At 35.9% G+C, this 23,005-nt stretch overlaps 2 protein-coding genes across 2 annotated transcripts; one reads left to right on the top strand and one right to left on the bottom strand.

Annotated features, from left to right (window-relative positions):
• Positions 1 to 500: 500 nt before the first annotated feature.
• On the top strand, positions 501 to 7,605 carry LOC113353628 (probable bifunctional methylthioribulose-1-phosphate dehydratase/enolase-phosphatase E1 1). The gene is made up of 14 exons (XM_026597170.1): positions 501 to 719; positions 1,083 to 1,177; positions 2,627 to 3,012; positions 3,105 to 3,241; positions 3,590 to 3,685; positions 3,808 to 3,927; positions 4,023 to 4,112; positions 4,786 to 4,956; positions 5,220 to 5,375; positions 5,624 to 5,773; positions 5,864 to 5,965; positions 6,075 to 6,184; positions 6,268 to 6,386; positions 7,252 to 7,605. Exons 1-14 carry the CDS (start codon positions 501 to 503, stop codon positions 7,341 to 7,343), a joined length of 2,043 nt encoding a protein of 680 aa, XP_026452955.1. The 3' UTR covers positions 7,344 to 7,605.
• A 1,518-nt stretch (positions 7,606 to 9,123) lies between these two features.
• LOC113307187 (VQ motif-containing protein 4-like) lies at positions 9,124 to 10,540 on the bottom strand. Its single transcript, XM_026555939.1, has one exon. It carries the CDS (start codon positions 10,214 to 10,216, stop codon positions 9,518 to 9,520), a length of 699 nt encoding a protein of 232 aa, XP_026411724.1. The 5' UTR covers positions 10,217 to 10,540; the 3' UTR covers positions 9,124 to 9,517.
• Between the last annotated feature and the right edge of the window lie 12,465 nt (positions 10,541 to 23,005).

Raw genomic sequence — 23,005 nt, 5'->3', positions numbered from 1 at the left:
TTTATCTCTTAAACTATATCACGGTTTTTCGTAAACTTTATACCCTTGATAAGCATTTTAAAACACCTACGTAACGAATATAAACATAACTATCAAATTATACATATTTCTTATAATAATAAAAATAGGTCATCTATTTATGGGACAAAACTTAAAACCAAATAGGTCATCTAATTAGGTACAGAGGAGTATTAATTTATCAAGTATCCCCATTTTTGTGTAAACTTATAAAAGTATTCCCATAGTTAGATGCTCAGTCAGGGCCCACAATATTGCACATGTTCTCGTCGAAAAATTCAATATACCATGAGCTATTGATATACCAATATACCACCAACATGAGTTTACATAAATGCCCATCTCCACACAAGAGTTTCAATATCTTTTAAGGTTGCTGAAAATGGTATTGAGGTGACTCATTTGCAGTTTGAAGATGATACCCTAGTGTTGAATTGAGAAGGTTGCTGCTTATTCTGTCTACTTTTGAGATGCTGACAAGGATGAAGCTGAATCTGTACAAAAGCTCAATTATAAGTGTAGGTGCAGATGAATCTATTAGTGATTTGGCGATGGAGCTTGGCTGCAAGGTGGAGTCTATGCCTATAAAGTATTTGGGGTTGTCGTTGGGGGTTACAGTAAGGAACACTTTAATTTGGGAGGTTGTTATTCAGAGAATGGAAAGTAGATTAGCTTTGTGGAATAGAAAAATTTTGAACAAGGTTGGTAGGTTAATCCTTATTAAAATTTGCTTCGCTAGCTTGCCTATTTATTTTTTTCCTCTAATCCATTTACCTGCAGTTGTAGAGGTGAAAATGACTAGGATCATGAGAAACTTTATTTGGGATTCAACAGAAGACAAGAAAAATATGTGTTGGGTGTCTTGGAAGACAATTTGTACTCCAAAATGCACGGGTGGTCTAGCGTCTAGGTGTGAAGAATTTGAAGCCAACCAAAAAGGTTTTGCTATCTAAATGGATTTGAAGATTTACCAAAGAGAAAGACGCACTTTGGAGGAAGGTTGTTCAAGAAAAATTCAAAGGAAACATGGATCCATTTTTCTAGTTGATGATGCATTACCTCAGGGTAGAGGTTTCTGGAAGAACATTTTGAAATCTAGCTCTTTGATACAGGATGGTTGTGAGCTGCAGGTCAAGAATCGTAAGTCGGTCAGATCCTGGTTAGATAATTGATGTACAAATGGTATATTAAAGGATAAATTCCCATCTGTTGTTAAGGTGTGCAGAGACAAAAATGGATCTATATCTGAAATGATAAATCATGGAAGATTAGAGTGTAATACTAGAAGGACTATGAATGGGTAGAACAATTAGAATGAGATATTCTATGTAATGAACTACGACTTGCACCAGACTTTATGGATGAAGGGGATATCATTTCTTTTCAAGGTGAATTCAGTGTAAAGAAGACATATGCACTCCAGATAGAGGATGTGAATCATTGTGTTTTTCAGAAGCATGCTTGGAAAAAAATAGATTCCACACAAGGTGAGATTTTTAGCGTGGACTACTTTTCATAAATCTCTTTCTTACTCTTTCTCTGCTCAGACACAAGAGTCAATACGTCGTCTGAATCTTGTCACCTTTGTCTGCAAAAGGTGAAAATTGCTTATCATTTGTTTCAACATTATAAGGTCTCTTATGATGTCTGGATGAATTTTATGGGATATTTTGGAGTTAATTGGGTCATGCCTGCTACTCTCCTTAGCTTGTTGATATTTGGTCGCAACATAAACTAAGAGGAAAATGTGAGGATGTGTGAGAGAAGATTCATTATGTAATTGTTTGGCACATCTGGACGGAAAGAAATGGCACATCTGGACGAAAAGAAATGATAGATCCTTTGAGGCCCGACATAGAAAGATGTCAGAAAAAGTTCTACTTATTAAACAAATTATTTTGTTGTTCTTTGGCTTCATGATAGGAAAACATTCAAAGATGTTGATGTAAACTCAATATTGTTTAACTGGGATACGATAATGCACTTGTAATGTAAGTGTTGGTATCCTCCCTGGGTTGTAAATTCTTTTCTTTTTTAATATAACCTTATTTTTTAGATTTGTTGAGTCCAGTTCAGGATCGTTACATCGGTTTTAGGTTTGTTACATCATTTTCTAAAAATGATTCATTATTCCCAAGTATCTGGAGGGATTTTGCTTGACGATGAATTGACCTTTTTACAACATTTTTCAGGTTCGTCGAGCCAAATTCAAAATCGCTACACCATTCGGGGTATGGGCAAACTCAGTTCAACTTAACCAATTCAGGAATTTTTAAGAATTTCTACGGGTAGGATAACTACCGCCTCACATTTAACCAGTATTTTCTCCGTAAAAAATAGTAGTAGTAAATAGTCAAGACAGGAGTCCAAATCTGTTCACACTCCTCTAACGAATGTATATTTCACATATTCTTCTGGTTGATTATTTAACTGATGACCCCATTATCCTCCATGTTTAGAATCACGATCCTCGTTACATAACTTCCTAAATTAAATTAAGGGTAGAGACTAAAATGTGAAATATACACTCGTTAAAAAGTATGCACGAATTCGCACTCGTCAAGACAGGGATGTTTTATAAATTTCCCCCAAATATGCAGTAAAATAGGATCACACTTCACAGCGTTTATACGAACGGGAATATAGTCCTTGTACACTGTACAGTTTCTTTAAGAAATAAATACACCCCTCTTCTTCACTGCCTAAAGATTCTGAACTCAAAAGTCTCAACCAAAACTATCCTCCACAAAACAGAAGAGCGAGAAAAAGAAACAAAGATTCTGGCAGCAATGAATGGTGTTGTATCAATGGCAACAACATCACAAGCATACTTACAGGGCAAACAAGTAACTGAATCTATGGCGTTAGTTGCTGAACTGTGTCGTCACTTTTATTCACTTGGTTGGGTTTCTGGTACTGGTGGTAGTATTACTCTTAAAGTTCATGATGAGTCAATCCCTAAACCTCAACAAATCATTGTCATGTCTCCTTCTGGTAATAATTATCTCTTTCGATTTCTCTTACTCCCGATTATTTTATTTAATCTGAAAGAGTTGTTTAATTTTGATTGTGTTTTTGGGATTTAGGTGTTCAAAAAGAAAGAATGGTACCTGAAGATATGTATGTACTTTCATCAACTGGTTCTGTTCTATCTACACCTACTCTTAAACCGTACCCTCAAAAACCTCCCAAGTGTACTGATTGTGCTCCTCTTTTTATGAAGGTTTGTTTCTTCGCCCTTGTTTTTCTAAATCCTTTTGGAATTTGGATTCCGTTTGATTAATTTACTTTTGGTGGACTATAAATGATGATTGTTAATGGGATTGACCTAAAATTATTTTGTGATTGCCGATTTTTATTGAATTTCCTAGAGGTAAATTATGGCTCTATTGAAATCTCGTAGTGCCCAAATGGTTATTGTTTTGCAGTTTGAACTCTGGAACTAAAATGATGGATAAATGATCACTATGGGGCGTCCACTTTTTAAGAAGAGTGTTTAGTTTTTTTATGTGAGCTAGTTAATTTGATTAATACCTTGTAACACGACTCATTTTTGTTGGTGGTTTTCCAGGCATATCAGATGCGAAATGCTGGTGCTGTAATTCACAGTCACGGGATGGAGTCTTGCATTGTGACGATGCTTAACCCAAATGCTAAAGAGTTTCGGGTAAAGTTTTTACTTTATTAGTAAATTGGATAATTATATTTCAATCAGATAGAAAGAATGAAAAGATCTCATATTATTCACTTTTGCCTTTGGGCATGTTGTTAATCCTTGTTATTTTGCAGATTACTCACATGGAGATGATAAAGGGAATTCAAGGCCATGGATATCATGATGATCTTGTTGTCCCAATTGTGGAAAATACTGCCCATGAGGGTGAGCTCACAGATTCTCTTGCTGAAGCGGTATAGTTTATTTATTTTCGCCTTTTGTATTTGTTGTCCTTTAGGGTTGGTCTATTATCTGCCAGAGACATTATTCACACTGGTATTGCTTGCAGATTAAAGCCTATCCCAAAACCACAGCAGTGCTTGTCCGTAATCACGGGATCTACATATGGGGTGACTCCTGGATTAATGCAAAGACTCAGGTTTGTGTGCTGAAATTTCTGAGTGATATTATCCAAATGAATGACCTTCGGTTTGTAATTTGAGTTACTGAAGTTAAGAACAGACTGTGAGGATTTGATATTTTTGGTCTAACATTTTACTAAAAATTGCCAATCCTATTATTTAAGCTTAGTTTAACTGGATTTTGTTTAGTCACACACACATCCGGTGAACCGATTAGTTGCCCTTGATTTTGCTTGATTTACTCTGGTCAAATGTCAAAGTTAACCAGCTGCAATTCTAATGTCTATTTCTTGTTAACAAATGTATCCACCCATAGTCAGGCCTTTTTTAACTCCCCCTCACCTTGCTATGCACTTCTTTTGAAGCTTCACTTCACTTAAACTGCTCATGTGAAATCTAAGGAGACATCATCTGATTTCTTCCTCTCCTAGTGTGTAATTGAACTCATAGAAGAGTTTGATTTTTATGCATAAACCAAATATATGTTCGCCAGTTAAGCGCATTAATATATATGCATATATCTGTATATATTATAGTCATATTGGTCCAATCAGTATATGCAATTGTGTTTATGTTCCCCTCTAGTAAGTTTTTTACTTTTTAAGATGGTGAATCTCTTATTTCTGTTAAGAATTTAACGAGTAATATATCTATTATCTTTAATCTAACTGGTCTGCAAAACTTGATCAGGCGGAATGCTATCACTATGTCTTCGAGGCTGCTATCAAACTCTATCAATTGGGCTTAGATTGGTCGACCCCAACCCATGGTCCAATTCAAAGCGTCAAAAAACTTCACTATGGTGATAGTAATGTTAAGACGAGGGCTACGACAGGTGGTAATGGAGCTGATCCACCCCACGTATGTGTCTATTTTTTTAATGCCTTCTGTTGCTTACAAGAAACATTTGTTTCTGCTTCTCACAAAATAATAATAGGAATTTCTGCATTTACAAGATCAAACCAGTCTTATGTTAATCTTAGGTTTTCTGTACCAAGGAATCTTTTTTACTTCAGAATGCTAGATCCTAGTTTGGCGGTTTCGTTCTTCATGATGTTACACCTATGGTTCCATTAATCTTTTTTTTTTTTTTTTTTTTTTTTTTTTTTTTTTTGCATATGCAGCGCTGTGTTGTTCTTGACATTGAAGGGACAACAACTCCTATAACATTTGTAACTGAAGTTCTTTTCCCATATGCTCGTGATAATGTGAGGAAGCATTTAACTGCCACATATGATACTCAACAAACCAAAGATGATATTAAGTTGTTGCGTGCTCAAGTAAGTCTTAATTGCTTCATATGTTTCCATTCACTTTTAATCTGTGTAAGCAATTTATTTAAGATGCTTGTGATGAGGAGATAATCCTACTGCATAATTGTGATATGAAGCACATCTAATTTAATGTGAGATAATGGAAGTTTTTTCCTTCTCTCCCTTTCTTCCTGTGAAAAACATCTTTAAGTGATTTTCAGTTTAGGCTTACTTTTTCGAATGCCCGTTGTAAAGTAGTCTAACATTTTGCACAGGTTGAGAGTGATTTGAAAGAAGGTGTTGTTGGTGCCCTGCCCATTGCCCCTGATGAAGCTGGCAAGGAAGAAGTGATTGATTCTTTGGTAGCCAACGTCGAAGCTATGATTAAAGCTGACAGAAAAATTACCTCTCTTAAAGAATTGCAGGTAAACAGAGTTCTATGATAAAAAAAGGTACGCTGCAGAAGTGGATTCCTGTAATCTAGCTTTTATACTCGTTACTGTGCACTTATGCAGGGTCATATATGGAGAACTGGATTTGAAAATAATGAATTAAAGGCAATAGTTTTTGAGGATGTACCACAAGCTCTTAAAAGGTGGACGGATTCAGGCATCAAAGTTAGTACCGTGCTTTTGGGTTTTCCCCTTTCTTTGTTATGATTGCATTGAACTATCTAACTCGTAGTAAAGCTGTTGTTAATAATCATTATCATTTCTCAAAATGTAGGTATACATATATTCCAGTGGTAGCAGGGAAGCTCAACGGCTTCTCTTTGGCAATTCAATCTATGGAGACTTGAGAAAGTATTTATGTGGATTTTTTGATACCACAGTAGGGTAAGATATCACGCTTTATTTCATCTTTGTTGTATCTCTCTATGAAATGAACCGTTCTAAATCTGTGATACTTGTATGGACAGAAACAAAAGAGAAACTCGTAGTTACATGGAGATTGCCCAGTCGTTGGGTGTGGATAATCCATCAGAGATCTTATTTGTAACAGATGTATTTCAAGAAGCCGTGGCTGCAAAGGAAGCAGGTAAATATCTGTGCGCATATTTTGTCCCTCAAATCTTTCATGAAAGTTAATAGCAGCAAACCTAGTATCTATATAACGTGCTCATCTTTGGAGTCATACGCTTATGTTTATGTGCATGAACCTTGCGACTTAGATAGGATTTAGATATACATGATGGTATCAGATGGTTTCGATCTACATTTTAAAGGTCAATCTTTAAAATAATCAGCAGTAGGTCATCTTCATGTGGCCAGAGGTGGAACTCAGAAGTATAAGAAAGTGTGTAGTATTTAAGTGCATAGCATAGCAGGACATAATGGGAAGTTTTAATTGCCGTGTCATGAAAACGGCTTAATTGAAACAAACCAGCAAATGCGGTATTTCACTTTAGCGTCTCATCGGTCTTGGTATGTAGTTCAGCTCACAGCAACCATAGTAATTGAACCTTACAGCATTAGCCGCACTTAAGAAAGGCATTCTGTACTGATGCCGCAGCTACATAAGCAAAGCTTCGTTAAATGGAGTAGATAAGAGAATAGGACTTGATCACTTTTCATTACAAAATTTTATGTCACTTTTCAGTAGATTAAAGATGATATGATTTTATCAAGCTATGCGGATTCTAAATTATGACACAAACATTGGAAAACTAAAGTACCGCGCGTTTTGGAGTTTGTTGCTAACAGTTGGTTTAACTAGTCATGTTCTACATCTCATCAGTTATATTTTATCACATTCTCCACCATCAAAATTTACAATACTGGATTTGACTTTCAGATCTTTTTGTTGCATGATGTATTGTTTTAACCTTGTTGGTAACTTGTATGTTACAACCAGTTAAAATGATACCTTTCTAACAATACTCTTTATCTGACCAACGTTTCAGGTTTGGAGGTCATCATTTCTGTCCGACCGGGAAATGCACCTCTTCCAGAAACCCACGAGTTTAAAACAGTGACATCCTTTTCAGAAATCTGAGGTCCAAATTAATTTTCTGTAATCTTATTAATGTGGCACAATGTTGTGATTAATAAATGAATCAATAAATGTCTTGACGTAAATGGGGTTTGTTAGAGTTTTCAAAGTCCAAGTCATACAAACTTCATATTTCTCCAACTGCCGTAAGAAATGACATTAGCTTGTGGGATGTTTCAATATTTTTAGATTTATACTTCACAAGTTCACACATCCTTTACCCTCTTGAAAGAAACCTTTATCAATAAAGCAGGTTATCACCTTACCATTGTGCATTCCTTTTGACTTTGCTCAAAGTGGGTTTCTTTTCTCTGGCAGCATATTTCTTTAAATATGGGCTTCATTACTGCTGTATTTTCAGCATCTTTAAATACTACAATTCAGACTTCATTTGTCTAAGCAACGTTTTGCATTCCCAGTTGCAGGTCAAAGTTTCCATTAATGAATTTGCCCACCTGTTATTGCTCCAAAGTGGCTAATACCCACACAAAATTAAGGCAGTGAAGAAGAGGTAGCAACCTTTTCTTTTTTCAACTCTCTTTACTCAGTTCATCCTCATCATAACAAGCCCCACTCTCTAAATTATTTTCTCGTGTGTCTCTCCACCATTATTAGGTTTTTTGTCTGTTTTCAAGTCAAAAAAAGAAGATTTTCACATTCAAAAAAGAAAACCAATTTTGCTTTTTCCTAGTCTTCGTATGATCAATTCAAAGTTGAATTTTCTTAGCTCTTCACTTGTTATCATAGTGAGAAGAATTAAAAGATAGGGTCAGGGGCTTCCTTTACTCTTTTTATAGGTTCTCTCTTTCTCCCCCCACTACAACATTTATTTATAAAGGAAAATCTATAGCTGAGCACACTATTGAGTTAGGTCTAACATCACTCCCTTGCTCCACATCTGACTCATGATAGGTGTTTCCCAACCATCTGATATCTTATACATTCCTTGATCAAATACACAAAAGGATAAAAACGGCAACAGTCGTGATACCATGATGGGTGTTTCTGATCTTGTCCCATGCTTTGATCAAACGGAAATTTGATCAAACATAGCTTGAGGGATCTAATTTGGACTGGTAGGACCGTTTTCTATCCTGTTTTCTCAATATACCCCACTACTCCACTGATTGGCGACCCCATAGGAAGGAAGAAATGTGGGTCCAAAAGAATTGATTGGACCTACCTTAACTTAAGATAGCCTATCCGAATGACCTGCACAAATCAAGTGACCATTCTGTGTACTTGTTGTGCAGACAGAGAGCGTCAGTCAGGCTTACCACAACTTCAACAACAAATCTATCTATAAAATAGTTCTGAGAGAAATCAGATGGCTATGATCATTCATTCAATCATCCTGAGAAACTTTTTCGGACCCATGCTGTAAACCCCACATGCAATGGCAAGTTTTGAAATTTGAAATCTGTAGACAATACAGTACAAACTTAAGAGTATGCCGTTGTCTTGAGATCTCTCCTAAAATGGGTATCTTTCACAATAACTTTCGGTTTTGTATAGTTTGGTTTGGTTCATTCAAGTTATGGTCTTCCTTACAAACCTCAGTAGTAAGCCAATCACATTCACAAATCAAACACATACAGTGAATGGACTAATACTCTTTGCGAGAGTTGGTAGAAGAAGGACATTGCCATTGCTATAATCCCAAAATGCAAAACAAAAAAAAAAGGTGAAATTTTCTCACACTCTATACACACACGTTCTACACAGTTTTTGATACAAATCAAGGTCCAATCTTGTTATTTTGTTTTTTATAAGTTGAATTCTGAAAACTCAAACTGTAATAGCAATCTTTCAGTTACAATTAATAGCAAAAGCAAGATTTCATTTTACTTCCTTTGCAAATGAGAAAGCTCAGATACTTTCATAGACAAACAGAGAGGAAGAAAGCAAAAAGAAAAAAAGTAGTAAATTTTCTTATAAAATCCATGAAAAATGAAGAGAAAAAAGAAAAAACAATCCAAGCCCATTTCTAAGAGATCTTTAATCTCATATTCATAGATCTCTATCTATGATAATAAAACAAGCAAAATGAAGGGATCAAATTGTACAATTGAGATAAGATCTCCATCTCTTTTTTTTCCCTCTCTTCAAATTAATTCAAGTAGTACTCATTCATTATATGGAAAATAAAGAGAGCTTACGCATTTCAAAACTTAAATTTAAGAAGAACCTGAAACTCTCGGTGATGTAACAGGAAATAAAGGAAGTAGCCTTGGTTCTGTAGCTCCAGGTGTCGAAGCTCTCGGGGATGGATGCAAATAAAAACCTTTTCCTGCAATTGCTCTTTCTTCAGCCACGCCAACAGAATTAGTAGTACCCATAGAAGTTAATGAAGGAGAAGACCTGTTAAATGGGTCTTGAATTAAAGGAGTAACAGGACTAAGAACAAGCGAAGGAAAATCAAGTATACTTGGTGATAAGATCTCTTGATTCCTCGGTGAGAACCCAGAGTTAGTCTGTTGCATAAATCCAGGCATTAATGGACTAATCTTGAGATTTTTCATACTGTTTCTTCTCTCATATAGTTTAAAACCTTGCTTCTTAGGCCCTGTTTTGATAGGTGGTATTGGGTTTTTTGTTGATGGATCAAAATTTGATTTTGATGCTTGTTTTGCTGTTTCTGTTGATCCTGTTAACATCTGAACTACTTGTTTAAAAGATGATGTATCTGCTTGTATGAAAGTTGTTGGGTATGCATTAGTTTCAGATCTGGATATTGTTTTTGGTGTTAAAGGTGGTTGAACTCCATTACTGTTACTACTGCTGCTACTGCTACTGTTACTCCCATTGCTTTTTGGTGATGGGTTTTCTCTCATCTCTTGTGGTCTTGGTGATGATGATGATGACAAGTTCTCCATTACTTGTTCTGGTTTCTATCTCCTCCTCCTCCTCCAGAGAACAAAAAAAGAAAAGAAAATGAAAATAAATTAAACAATGAGCTTAATTTTCAGACCCCCTTTGTATATAGAGATAGAGAGGAGTGAAGAACAAGGTTGATTAGATTAGATTAGATGAGATGAGAAGAGAAGAAAGAAAAGAAAAGAAAAGAGATGAGATAGTTTGTTTTCCTTTTCTTCTCTTCTTTTCTTTGCTTTGCTTTGCTTATTAGTTTTGGTTTTTCCTCTCTTACTTACTTTCTCTCCCTCCCTAGTATTTTCCTTTACTATTGTTGTTTGTTTATTTGTTTTCTAGTGGTTGGTTTTGATTGGGTTACATTACCATGTACCCAAAATTAAAATATTTTTAAGACAAAAGAAAAATATCTTATTGGTTCAACTTGGAATTTCTTTCTTTTGCTGATGATTATGATGAGCAGAAACAAGTGAACAAGTCGTCAAAAGTTTTCAATATTTTTGCATTGACTTCAGAGCTTTGATGTTGACTCTTGTGGGAAGAAAGAGGATGATGAAGAAGAAGATATAGTAATAGGAGTATGAGAATTCAGAACCACCGCAACCAAAACAGACATGATAATCACTTGACACCAAGATTCAATGTCCATATTCAATACTCAAATGGGTTACTTACTTGTAAGTTTCTAGATCATATCCGATATTTTAGATTGGATGTTTTCCTAATTGCATCTAATCTAACCTTCTTCCTTTAAAGATCTCAAAAGCGCTTTATTGTGGGAGCTTTTAAGCGACAACATCTTGTTCTTATGTGTCCTTTACATTATTATTTTTTTGATGCATTATTCTCATGTGTCTACAGACTATACACGTACATCATCGGCTACATTTGGCAATCTGGGATCTTAGTTCTTATGCAGGTCTGGCTGAGTCGTCACTTAGTTTCTAAAGAATTATACCTCTAATATTAAGAACATGATTGCTAGTATTTGTATTTTGTAGCATCTCAGGTACGAGTCATCTTGAATTTTGCCGATGACTTTTTGATCTTTTCTTCCGCCTCTAGATCAGAAGGTGAGAACATTTAAAAAAATTCACTGACTTAAACACCGTTTCAGGTCGGTTTCGAGAAGTCTGGTATCCTTTTTAGCACTAACTCGCACCAAAATACTATAGATAGTGTTTAGGTTCCCCGCTTTTCGCACATACTTCAAAAATCATTTCTATAGAGTGGACAATAAACCTCAAAATTGGAATTTCGAGAATATGTCTTGTGCTGCTAAGTCAATTCTTATTCATACTTCTACTACCACTATGTACCAGGTGAACTGTTTTCAGATTCCGGTGGAGGTGACATATAGTATCAACAAGATACAACAAGATTTTTTTTAGGGGAAAAAGATATCTCAATTTCTAAAGGAGACTACCTTAGAGGTTGGAGTAAAGTTTGTTAGAGCATTGCTCGGATGAACCCACCAAGCGTTGGTATGTCAAGTTTGGTTGTCATATTTTAGTGAATCAAAACTCATGTTAAGAGTCGCTTGATTGTGTACTAGAGTCAACTTCGTATAGGTTAGTTTGAAAGTATTAGGATATGAGACATCACAAGTATTGCGAAGTCTTGAAGATGTGAAGAAGCAAGGAGCTACAACGACAACAATCATCCTTCCACTTGAGGTTAGTGATATTTGACTTGAACTGTTTCATTCCCTAACATATCTTTCAAGTCGTGCATATTGAAAACAAAACTGCGAAGCATATTTGAACTCTAGATAGACATAGTATTAAGGAATACAATACGAGGTTTATTGCTTAACCATCAAACTTTGTAGATAAGACATCGCCATAATCATTTGAATGCTATTGTGATTATGTATGGGTATGAGGTGAGGATTTCATCATAGGGAACAATGTTTTACATGTGTTCTAAGGAAGTAAGTTCATAAACTTGTTTGTGAACCGAAATGGAAATTGCCAGGCGTTATTGGTTTTGTTATTCATTGCATATCTTATGAACAACCAATATGTGTGATTGAGTATAACCGTTCACGACTTGTTGTATTCTTGGTAGAACTATTCACAAAGGCCTGACTTATGTATTGGTAATACCGATCTTAAGTAATCACCTGAGATGGTATGATCGGATTTGTGATTTTATGTCTGACCAAATATGGGAGAGGGGAACCGATCCTAGTGAGAGGTGCAGTACATCACAAAGGGGAACCGATCCTTGTATGAGGTGCAACAAGGTTTATAGAAGAAAGGGGAACCGATCCTATGAACATGTGCAACACGTTTTTAGGCAAAGGGGAACTGATCCTATGGTCATGGGCAACACATATAAGTTAGATACCATATATATGTGGGGAACCGATCCTAGTACCTAGTCAACCGAATTTTGGAAAGCTAGTGTGACTATGCACAATACTCACATGGAAGGTAGAACCGAAACTTGTTTTGGTAGAACCGATAAACCCATGATTGTGATTGAATGTTATTTGATCAATCGCATATTTCTTGAAAGTCAGATGAACCAATTCTAAACTTGTTTGGAAGTGTAGCAAATCGGTTTCAAGGTTGTAAGTGTGAAAGAGAACTTACAAAGTAAGGATGTCGACATACTTTGAACACGTGCTATGAATGTTTATTATTTAATTGTTCAAAGTTATTCCTTAATAGCTAAGGGAGGAGAATCCCAGGATCGAAACATAAATAAGTTAAGAATCTTTTAATTAAGGTATTTAACTTCATTTTGTAGGGAAATAAGAATTAGTAATGTGCATTTACTAATTAGAGATTTTCCGAGAGATTTCGATCATTATTTTTGGACAGAGCATTTCCAGGAATTATGAAAACCGAATTTGTGCTTTAATGAATATCTTGAGAGTATTTTCGGTTTTGGAAATTCTTTGGTGTCCAAATTTCCTTGTCTATAAATACTTGAAGTTTGCCTTTCTAGCAAACTAATCCTTCATAACAACAAGCTTCCTCTTTGTTGTGTTGTTATTGGTGTAGCCGCCTATTCGGAGAGGAGAGTAACCTAATTATGCGAAATCTCTTACTTCCGCTCAGTTTAAAGTCTTCTTTGGGATTGAGAAGCTCTAACGTGTACCGTTAGTGGGAAACTAAATAATTGCGGTTATCTTTTGTTTTCATTGATTTGATTGACGAACGGTGGTTGAACTTTGATTGCACCTAGTTTGTTTATGCTTGAGAATCTTCTCTTCTGATATAAGATTCACTCAAACTAGTTCAGAGTTTCGACAGGGATCTTTAGACTGTTGTTAGTTCTAAAGACGATATTGTGATAATCCCTTGTTAACAGACTCCGTTCTGTGCGTGATTGATCACAAGAGATGCAAGTGATTGTGTGCAGGTTATTATTGAAGATCTAAGAAGATTTGAAGACGAAGAAGATATTGAAGATTTCTTATTTGTGGGTTCATAATCTTTGGTGTGCACAATACTTGTTTCGGTAAAAGAGGATCCAATTAATAATTGGTTTATCCTTGTGATAGATTGGATTGATTAATTGAGTAGATAGACATCAACACAATTCTTTGGATTAATAGTGTTGTTGGATTCTTCTTAAACAATTACTTCGGTAATTGAATATAAGATAGATCTAAGAACCCGACGAAGGAGTTTATGTTAAGATAAACAGAAGAGCCTTTGTCCGACTAATATCCCTTGGTTGAATAGAGTTGATACCAAACATATTTGTTGTTCCTTTACTGTTTGGAATACAAACCAAAGGAATTTTTCCAAGTACCTGACTAAGGTTGGAGGCGTGGGAATACAGACAGAACTAGGTGAACAATAGGTTTAGTTGCTTGGTCTCAACTATACGAAGTTAGGTGTAATTTTGTGTAGCGGCTTAATCCTAAGAGTATTCAATTCTGGACAAGGTCCCGGTTTTTTTTTGCATTTGTGGTTTCCTCGTTAACAAAATCTCGCTGTGTCATTTACTTTATATTTCCGCATTATAATTGTTTTATTATAATTAAAGTAAATTACACAGACGTTAATTCCTATTTACTTGATAAGTGAATCCTATTGTGTTTGGTTAAGTCCTAACCTTTTTATCAAGTAACATATTTCGTTGTTGTATTGTCTCGATCTCGTATCCATAAACGATCATGAAAAAGCGGGGGTCTAACAACACCACCCAATATTTCGCTTAGCAATCTGTATGGACTAACTCCGAAATACTTTGCTAGAGAATCAACTAGACAGTCAGACTCAATCTAGATAAAAAGCATCTCAAGAAGTTATTATCTCAATCTCTCGATTTGATCTTTACTCAAGCAAATATAAATCTGCGAGTCTTTATCAAAGAGAGATAACTTGGACGGTACCAAAGACCAATGTCCAAGGATCAATCAATATCAATCAACAATCAAAGGTTGGATTTCCAATTGATGATCACGAACGCACAACCTGTATTATTTCTATTATATAAAATATAATGCGGAAAAGAAATAACACAGACACCAGAAGTTTTGTTAACGAGGAAACCGCAAATGCAGAAAAACCCCGGGACTAGTCCAGATTGAATACACACTGTATTAAGCTGCTACAGACACTAGCGTACTGCAAACTAACTTCAGACTGATCTATAGTTGAACCCCTACCAATCTCCCACTGATACAAGGTACAGTTGTACTCCTACGCCTCTGATCCCAGCAGGACACTGCGTACTTGATTCCCTTAGCTGATCTCACCCATAACTAAAAGTTGCTGCAACCTAAAATCACAGACTTGATAATAAACGAAGCTGTCTCACAAAGAAAAGTATATCGAAAGGATAAATCTGTCTCCCACAGATAAACCCTAGGTTTTGTTCCGTCTTTGGATATAAAATCAAGGTAACATGAATCAATTGATAATCCGGACTTATATTCCCGAAGAACAGCCTAGATTAATCAATCACCTCTCTACAATCCTTCCTGACTACACAAGTGGATTGTCGAGGAATCACAAACAGTGAGACGAAGATGGTTGTGATTCTTTATCTTGCCTATCGGAGAACTCTCACGATCTCAAGTCAATCAATCGATTGTACTCGTACGATAGAAGATGCAAGATCAGATCACACAACTACAATAAAAGTAGTATCCGTCTGGCTTCACAATCCCAATGAAGTATTTAAGTCGTTAACTCGAGTTTAGAGAAGAAACTCAAGAGTTAATGGAGATCGAATCTAGCGAGAGCACTAGTAGCACGCAGACGTGTGGGGATTAAGTTTTGCTCTAGCTAGAGGTCTCCTATATATAGCCTTTCAAATCAGGGTTTTGGCTTAGGTACAAAGCAAACTCTATTCACCGTTAGATGAAAACCTGATTTAGATTCAAGACAATATCTCTCAACCGTTAGATCGAAAGACATAGATTGTCACACAAACTTGGGTACACATTTACTGGGTTTGAGAAAACCATGCCCAAACGAGTACACGTATGTTGGTTCAACATGATAACCCAAAAGGTCAACCATATGAGCATCTCATATTAATCATGTTCTTCTTCACCATAACTAGTTCAATTGACTCAAATGAACTAGTTAAGAGTTGTTCAATTGCTATGAGATCTTATGTAACTACACAAGACACAATTGAAACAAAGATGATTCGATTCGATTAGAATCGGCTCATGAACATTATAGCCACGGTTTGCATAAAACATTCCTTAATAATTAATGTTTCATGTTCAGAGCACATCTTTAGATATTAACCTCTTAAGTTCACAAACAAGTTCGCGGACTTAAGTTAATCGGTTGAGTTTTCCAAACTCAGCAGAAATTCTCGGGTCGAGAACTTCCGCCAGTTCGCGGACTTAGCACACAAATGAGTTTTGGAAATCCCAGCATAAATTCTCGGTCGAGAACTTCCGTCAGTTCGCGGACTTGGCAAGCCAATTCCACAATCCTACCAATTTCTCTTGATCAACAAAGTTCGAAAACTTCGGTTCAAGGAATACATGGTTATATAATATAAACTCTCATTTCAATCATTGAAACATTCTCAAAGGGAGATATTCAGTCGTGAAAGAACAACTGACCTTTCTCGTCAGAGCAATTTCCAAAGTGATTGAAACTTTCATGACTTTCGTCACTAGGTGAAGATAAACCTAATCAAAGCGAAACGCTTTACCAACACATGATTTCGAGTAAAAGATAAGCAATGAATACTCAACTCGAAATATCAAGTTTATATGATCTAGTCTATATAGCATACGACTTTTTTCTCATAAGAAATAGGAGAAGAATAGATAGATTTTCGAGTGATAGATAAGTTCAAGTCTTGACATACCTTTTTTTTGATGAAGTTCCACGGTTCCTTGATGTAGATCTTCGTCGTTGTCGTTGAATCACCATGAAGTCCTTGAGCTCAACTACACTTTTCCTATCCTAGTCCGAGACTTAGATAATAGGCTAGAAATCAAGACTTTATAGTTTTGATCACTAACATTGACAAACATGCTTGATATAGCAACGCATGCGAGGTTGACCGAGCTATGCTCTAACAATCTCCCCCTTTGTCAATTTTAGTGACAAAACTATTAATACATATGGAATACAAAAAAGATAAACTTTAGTGGCTCCTATTCCATAGTCGAATCTTCAACGTTCCTTGAAATCTTCGTCCTTCGAAGTACTCCAATGATCCCAAAGGTTGTAAGTTTAGTATCACCGTTGTTGAAGATCCTTAGCTATAACAATGAGAGAAATCGAGATTCTCGATCATTATTATACAGTGTCATAGTATTATTATGAACATCAAAGTCCAATTGCATCACGACTTTAATAATAATACTATGGTGATATGTATCGCTCCCCCTTAGTCAATACTCCATCTCTATCATGGAAACCACTCCCCCTTACACAATGATCCGAAAACCATATGTATTTGTAGTGTGACCTACAATATTTCTCCCCTTTTTTATCAATAAAATTGGCAAAGGTACAAGAACGGGTTCATAATGAAATTTCCACAAGAGACATTTCATGATTAAAAGAAAGACAACATATCATCTTAATTTAGATGCAATCTTATAGCCGAAGCTAACAACATTCATCAAGGAGTTTTAAGACGCAAGATAACCCCTATAAAATTCCACAGCCGCACTCCCTGCAAGATATTACCATTAAGCACAAGTTCAAAAGAACTCTCCCCCATTTCCCAAAGGAACAACAAGAGCGACCTTAATTTCGAAAGAAAAGAATGATTTTTTATTTGGACACCAAAAACCATGAGAATGATTTTTTATATCCAAAACTCAACCAAAATACTCACAAGTAAACCCATGAATATTCTAATTGGAATACACAATTAAATCAAAACCACAAAAGTGATCAATTTAATTGAAAGTGCTCAACATAAGTAAACTCACAGAGTAACAGGATACGACTAAGTTAATCATATGGAGGTGACTAACTTAACCGTTCAAGTACTCAACATAAGGAAAACCTTACAGAATACGTGACTACATTAACCAATGGAACATGATAGTGTATCCGTTCATATACTCAACACAAGAGCTTGTGGAATATATGAAAACTCAACTAGATTAATTACAAGAGAGACTATAATTAATCTAATCGAAAAGCAAACAACCAAACTAATTACCGAAGTAATCAATTTAATTATTTTGGGCTGAACGTAAGAGATTATGGAACCCCGATTAAGATTATCATGGAACATGACCATCTTAACCGCACATGTACTCAACATAAGAAAGAAAACTTATGGAGTACAAAACTAAATAACCAAGGTTGATTAATTTAGTTCATAATGCTCAACATATAGCATCTTATGGAACAACCAACAAAGCCAAGGTTAATCAACTTAGTTGTAAGGTGCTCAACATAAGACACACAATGGAGCCTTCACGGTAAAACATAGCAAGATGGATCAATGAAGATCAATACCGTGGTTAACATACAAGGATCTATTCTATTTTTGCATCATTATATGCATAACAACTTAATAGACTTTATCCTTGTCACACAAAAGTTTTAATCCTATTTTCCATCAAATTTATGATTACATAGGCATAACTTTTGTATATGTCAAAAGTACATTTGTCCTTTCATCAATTACGAATACCAATTCATGGACGACTTTACTTTTGACCGCAATATGGGACCTTCAAGTTCACGGACGCAAACAATACATATCCCATAAAATTGCAATATCACAAACCAAGAAAATACTGCAATAATCATCATCCTCCAAATATTTTTAGAATTTAAAGCAATAAACCTAAAAAAATAAACATAAGAATATGAACACAAAAATAGCTATGTGTAGTCACAATCTTCGTTATTCAAAGCACTAGTTATTCTTCCAACTAATCCAAAAACAAGACATACTAGGCGACTAGAACCACGAGCAGATGAAAAACTAAAACTTTTCTGCAACCAGGGTTTGAACAAGAACGAGTTCTTCAGATGCCTTTCTTAGTTCGTCTTTTAGGTAGTCTAGATTCCATGTTGTGATATCAAGTTGTTCGCGTACGACCTTAAAGTCTTCAAAAAGATTTCCTACTAGTTGTGAAGAAATCTGAACTGGCAGTTTGTCTTTGTTTTCATGGTCAAGAGCATGAAAGCATGAGATATCAATAGGACACAACTCAACATCATCAAACTTGTTGCTTCCCTTCATTGTGCACTAAAAAGGGATATAGAAAATATTTTTTCACTACTGAAATATTTTATAAATAAATATAAGGTATTCCATCAAACCCTAGGGAACATGACGTTCGTGTGGGTTGGTGCACGAGCAAGATAGTCGGGCCTATGATAGACCAAGGAAGCCCAAGGAGAATAAAGAAAAGATTTTGAGGAGAAAACGGAAATAACATCGAATGCAGTACAATCCTGACAGCTTTCTCAAGATGAAAATCCTGAGAACAATGAGCATCCCTTTTTAACGAGGCACAAATTAAAAAAATATGCAACATGAGCATGTCAGGGTGTAATAGGATGAGCATCTTGCTCATCATTATTCACTTCTTCCTTTTTTTTTCATCGGTAATTAACAAACTACCATATTTAGTTGAAGAAGCATTATCAAGAGAAGATTTAGAAGTACCTGGGTTAACAACATTCCATGTTTTCTTGATATTCCGTCTTAGTCTGTTTATGTGAATCTTCAGATCAGAGACTCGGTTGTTGACATGTAAGAAGTCTGAATTGGAAGTCTTGGATTCACATTCCTTTTTGAGAACATTAGGGGAACTTGACACGTTTTTCTTTCTCCTGTTCCTTTATCTCCTTCCAGACTGATTTACAGCATCTGTTACACTTTTGCTGTTTTTCTTTCCACCATTGTAGGTATCCTTCGGTTTGAATACAAAATTAGGAAAAGTCCTATCACAGTATGTCCCTTGAGATTGAACATGGTTGATTTTAATCTGTGATATAGGTTTAACAACTTCTTTAGACATCCAATTAAGAATGTTGTGAAGTTTTTCATTCCTTATCCGAAGCCGACACCTTCGCTCAGATTGTCCATTGTTTCCGCAGTAATAGCATTTGAAGGACCTACATTCAGTATTTCTCTTTTGAGAAGATTTGGAAGAAGTAGAATCCTTGTTTTTGCAAGCTGACACAGGTTCTTCACATGGAGAAATATTAACAGCTTTAACAAACTTATTCTTATCACAGTTAGGAGTGTCTATTCCTTTATATCCCAATCCACGTTTATCATGAGGTTCTTTACAAGTTCCCAGCATAGAAGACAATTTTGTAGAGCTAGAACCGAACCTATTTAAATTCTCTTCCAGTAATTTCACCTTATTAAGAGCAGCGGTGAGTTTGGTTTCCAAGGATTTTTCTTTGGTAAGAAGACTGCGTTCTTTGTCATTGAAACACTTCTATTGAGATTCACATTTTGCTTCACTTTCAGCAAGCCTCTCTTTTAATATACAGAGGTTACGCAGAAGATTATCAAATTCAGATTTTTTTGAGCGAACCTCTTCTTCATGGTATTTGACGATAGATTGTAATAGTTTGTATCCACCATCATAACCTTTGAAGAGTTTTCTCAACTTTCTGTTTTCTTGACAGAGAGGACTCATATACTTTCTCAAGCAAGCAGTTGTCCTTGTTTCCTTCAATTCACGATTAAACAACTTGATGTATTGAGAAACTTCTTCATCAAGACTCTGTCCTTCTTCATAATCACTATCATCCGAGAGATCAGCCAACTGTTCATCAAGAGATTTCCTCCATTTGGATTTAGATTCGGTTGAAGGAGACGAGAAGGAATTTTCCTCAGTGGTTTCAGATTTTTGAAACTTATCATAGAGTTGTCCTGTACTAATGTTACGTTGTCAGAGATAGTACTCTTGTCCATAGAGTCAGAGCGCTACAAACACAGACTGATGAGGTATTTAACGTGTTTTCCTGCTTTGATACCAATTGAAAAAGCGGGGGTCTAACAACACCACCCAATATTTCGCTTAACATTCTGTATGAACTAACTCCGAAATACTTTGCTAGAGAATCAACTAGACAGTCAGACTCAATCTAGATAAAAAGCATCTCAAGAAGTTATTATCTCAATCTCTCGATTTGATCTTTACTCAAGCAAATAGAAATATGCGAGTCTTTATCAAAGAGAGATAACTTGGAACCAAAGACCAATGTCCAAGGATCAATCAATATCAATCAACAACCAAAGGTTGGATTTCCATTTGATGATCACGAACGCACAACCTGTATTATTTCTATTATATAAAATATAATGCGGAAAAGAAATAACACAGACACCAGAAGTTTTGTTAACGAGGAAACCGCAAATGCAGAAAAACCCCGGGACCTAGTCCAGATTGAATACACACTGTATTAAGCCTCTACAGACACTAGCCTATTGCAAACTCACTTCGGACTGATTTATAGTTGAAGCCCTACTAATCTCCCACTGATACAAGGTACAGTTGTACTCCTACGCCTCTGATCCCAGCAGGACACTGCGTACTTGATTCCCTTAGCTGATCTCACCCACAATTAAGAGTTGCTGCAACCCAAAATCACAAACTTAATAATAAATGAATCTGTCTCACAAAGAAAAGTATATCGAAAGGATAAATCTGTCTCCCACAGATAAACCCTAGGTTTTGTTCCGTCTTTCGATATAAAATCAAGGTAACAGGAACCAATTGATAATCCGGACTTATATTCCCGAAGAACAGCCTAGATTAATCAATCACCTCTCTACAATCCTTCCTGACTACACAAGTGGATTGTCGAGGAATCACAAACAGTGATACGAAGATGTTTGTGACTTCTTTATCTTGCCTATCGGAGAACTCTCACGATCTCAAGTAAATCAATCGATTGTACTCGTACGATAGAACATGCAAGATCAGATCACACAACTACGATAAAAGTAGTATCGATCTGGCTTCACAATCCCAATGAAGTCTTTAAGTCGTTAACTCGAGTTTAGAGAAGAAACTCAAGAGTTAATGGAGATCGACTCTACCGAGAGCACTAGTAGCACACAGACGTGTGGGGATTAAGTTTTTCTCTAGCTAGATGTCTCATATATATACCCTTTCAAATCAGAGTTTTGCCTTAGGTACAAAGCAAACTCTATTCACCGTTAGATGAAAACCTGATTTAGATTCAAGCCAATATCTCTCAACCGTTAGATCGAAAGACATAACTTGTCATACACACTTGGGTACACGTTACTGGGTTTGAGAAAACCATTCCCAAACGAGTACACGTATGTTGGTTCAACATGATAACCCAAAAGGTCAACCATATGAGCATCTCATATTAATCATGTTCTTCTTCACCATAACTAGTTCAATTGACTCAAATGAACTAGTTAAGAGTTGTTCAATTGCTATTAGATCTTATGTAACTACAAAAGACACAATTAAAACAAAGATGATTCGATTCGATTAGAATCGGCTCATGAACATTATAGCCACAATTTCCATAAAACATTCCTTAATAATTAATGTTTCATGTTCATAGCACATCTTTAGATCATAACCTCTTAAGTTCACGAACAAGTTCGCGGACTTAAGTTAATCGGTTGAGTTTCCAAACTCAACAGAAATTCTCGGGTCGAGAACTTCCGCCAGTTCGCGGACTTAGCACACAAACGAGTTTTGGAAATCCCAGCAAAAATTCTCGGTCGAGAAGTTCCGTCAGTTCGCGGACTGAGTCTGCGGACTGGGTTCACGGACTTGGCAAGCCAATTCCACAATCCTACCGATTTCTCTTGATCAACAAAGTTCGAAAATTTCGGTTCAAGGAATACATGGTTATATAATATAAACTCTCATTTCAATCATTGAAACATTCTCAGAGCGAAATATTTAGTCGTGAAGAACAACAAACCTTTCTCGTCAGAGCAATTTCCAAAGTGATTGAAACTTTCATGACTTTCTTCACTAGGTGAAGATAAACCTGATCAAATAGAAACGCTTTACCAACACATGATTTCGAGTAAAAGATAAGCAATGAATACTCAACTCGAAATATCAAGTTTATATGATCTAGTCTATATAGCATACGACTTTTGTCTCATAAGAAGTAGGAGAAGAATAGATAGAATTTCGAGTGATAGATAAGTTCAAGTCTTCACATACCTTTTTGTTGATGAAGTTCCACGGTTCCTTGGTGTAGATCTTCGTCGTTGTCGTTCAATCACCATGAAGTCCTTGAGCTCAACTACACTTTTCCTATCCTAGTCCGAGACTTAGCTAATAGGCTAGAAATCAAGACTTTATAGTTTTGATCACTAACATTGACAAACATGCTTGATATAGCAAC

This window comes from Papaver somniferum, chromosome 1 (genome assembly GCF_003573695.1).
Source record: "Papaver somniferum cultivar HN1 chromosome 1, ASM357369v1, whole genome shotgun sequence".
In the NCBI taxonomy this organism is placed as follows: Eukaryota; Viridiplantae; Streptophyta; class Magnoliopsida; order Ranunculales; family Papaveraceae; genus Papaver; species Papaver somniferum.
This window is presented reverse-complemented; position numbering and strand designations above follow the sequence as displayed.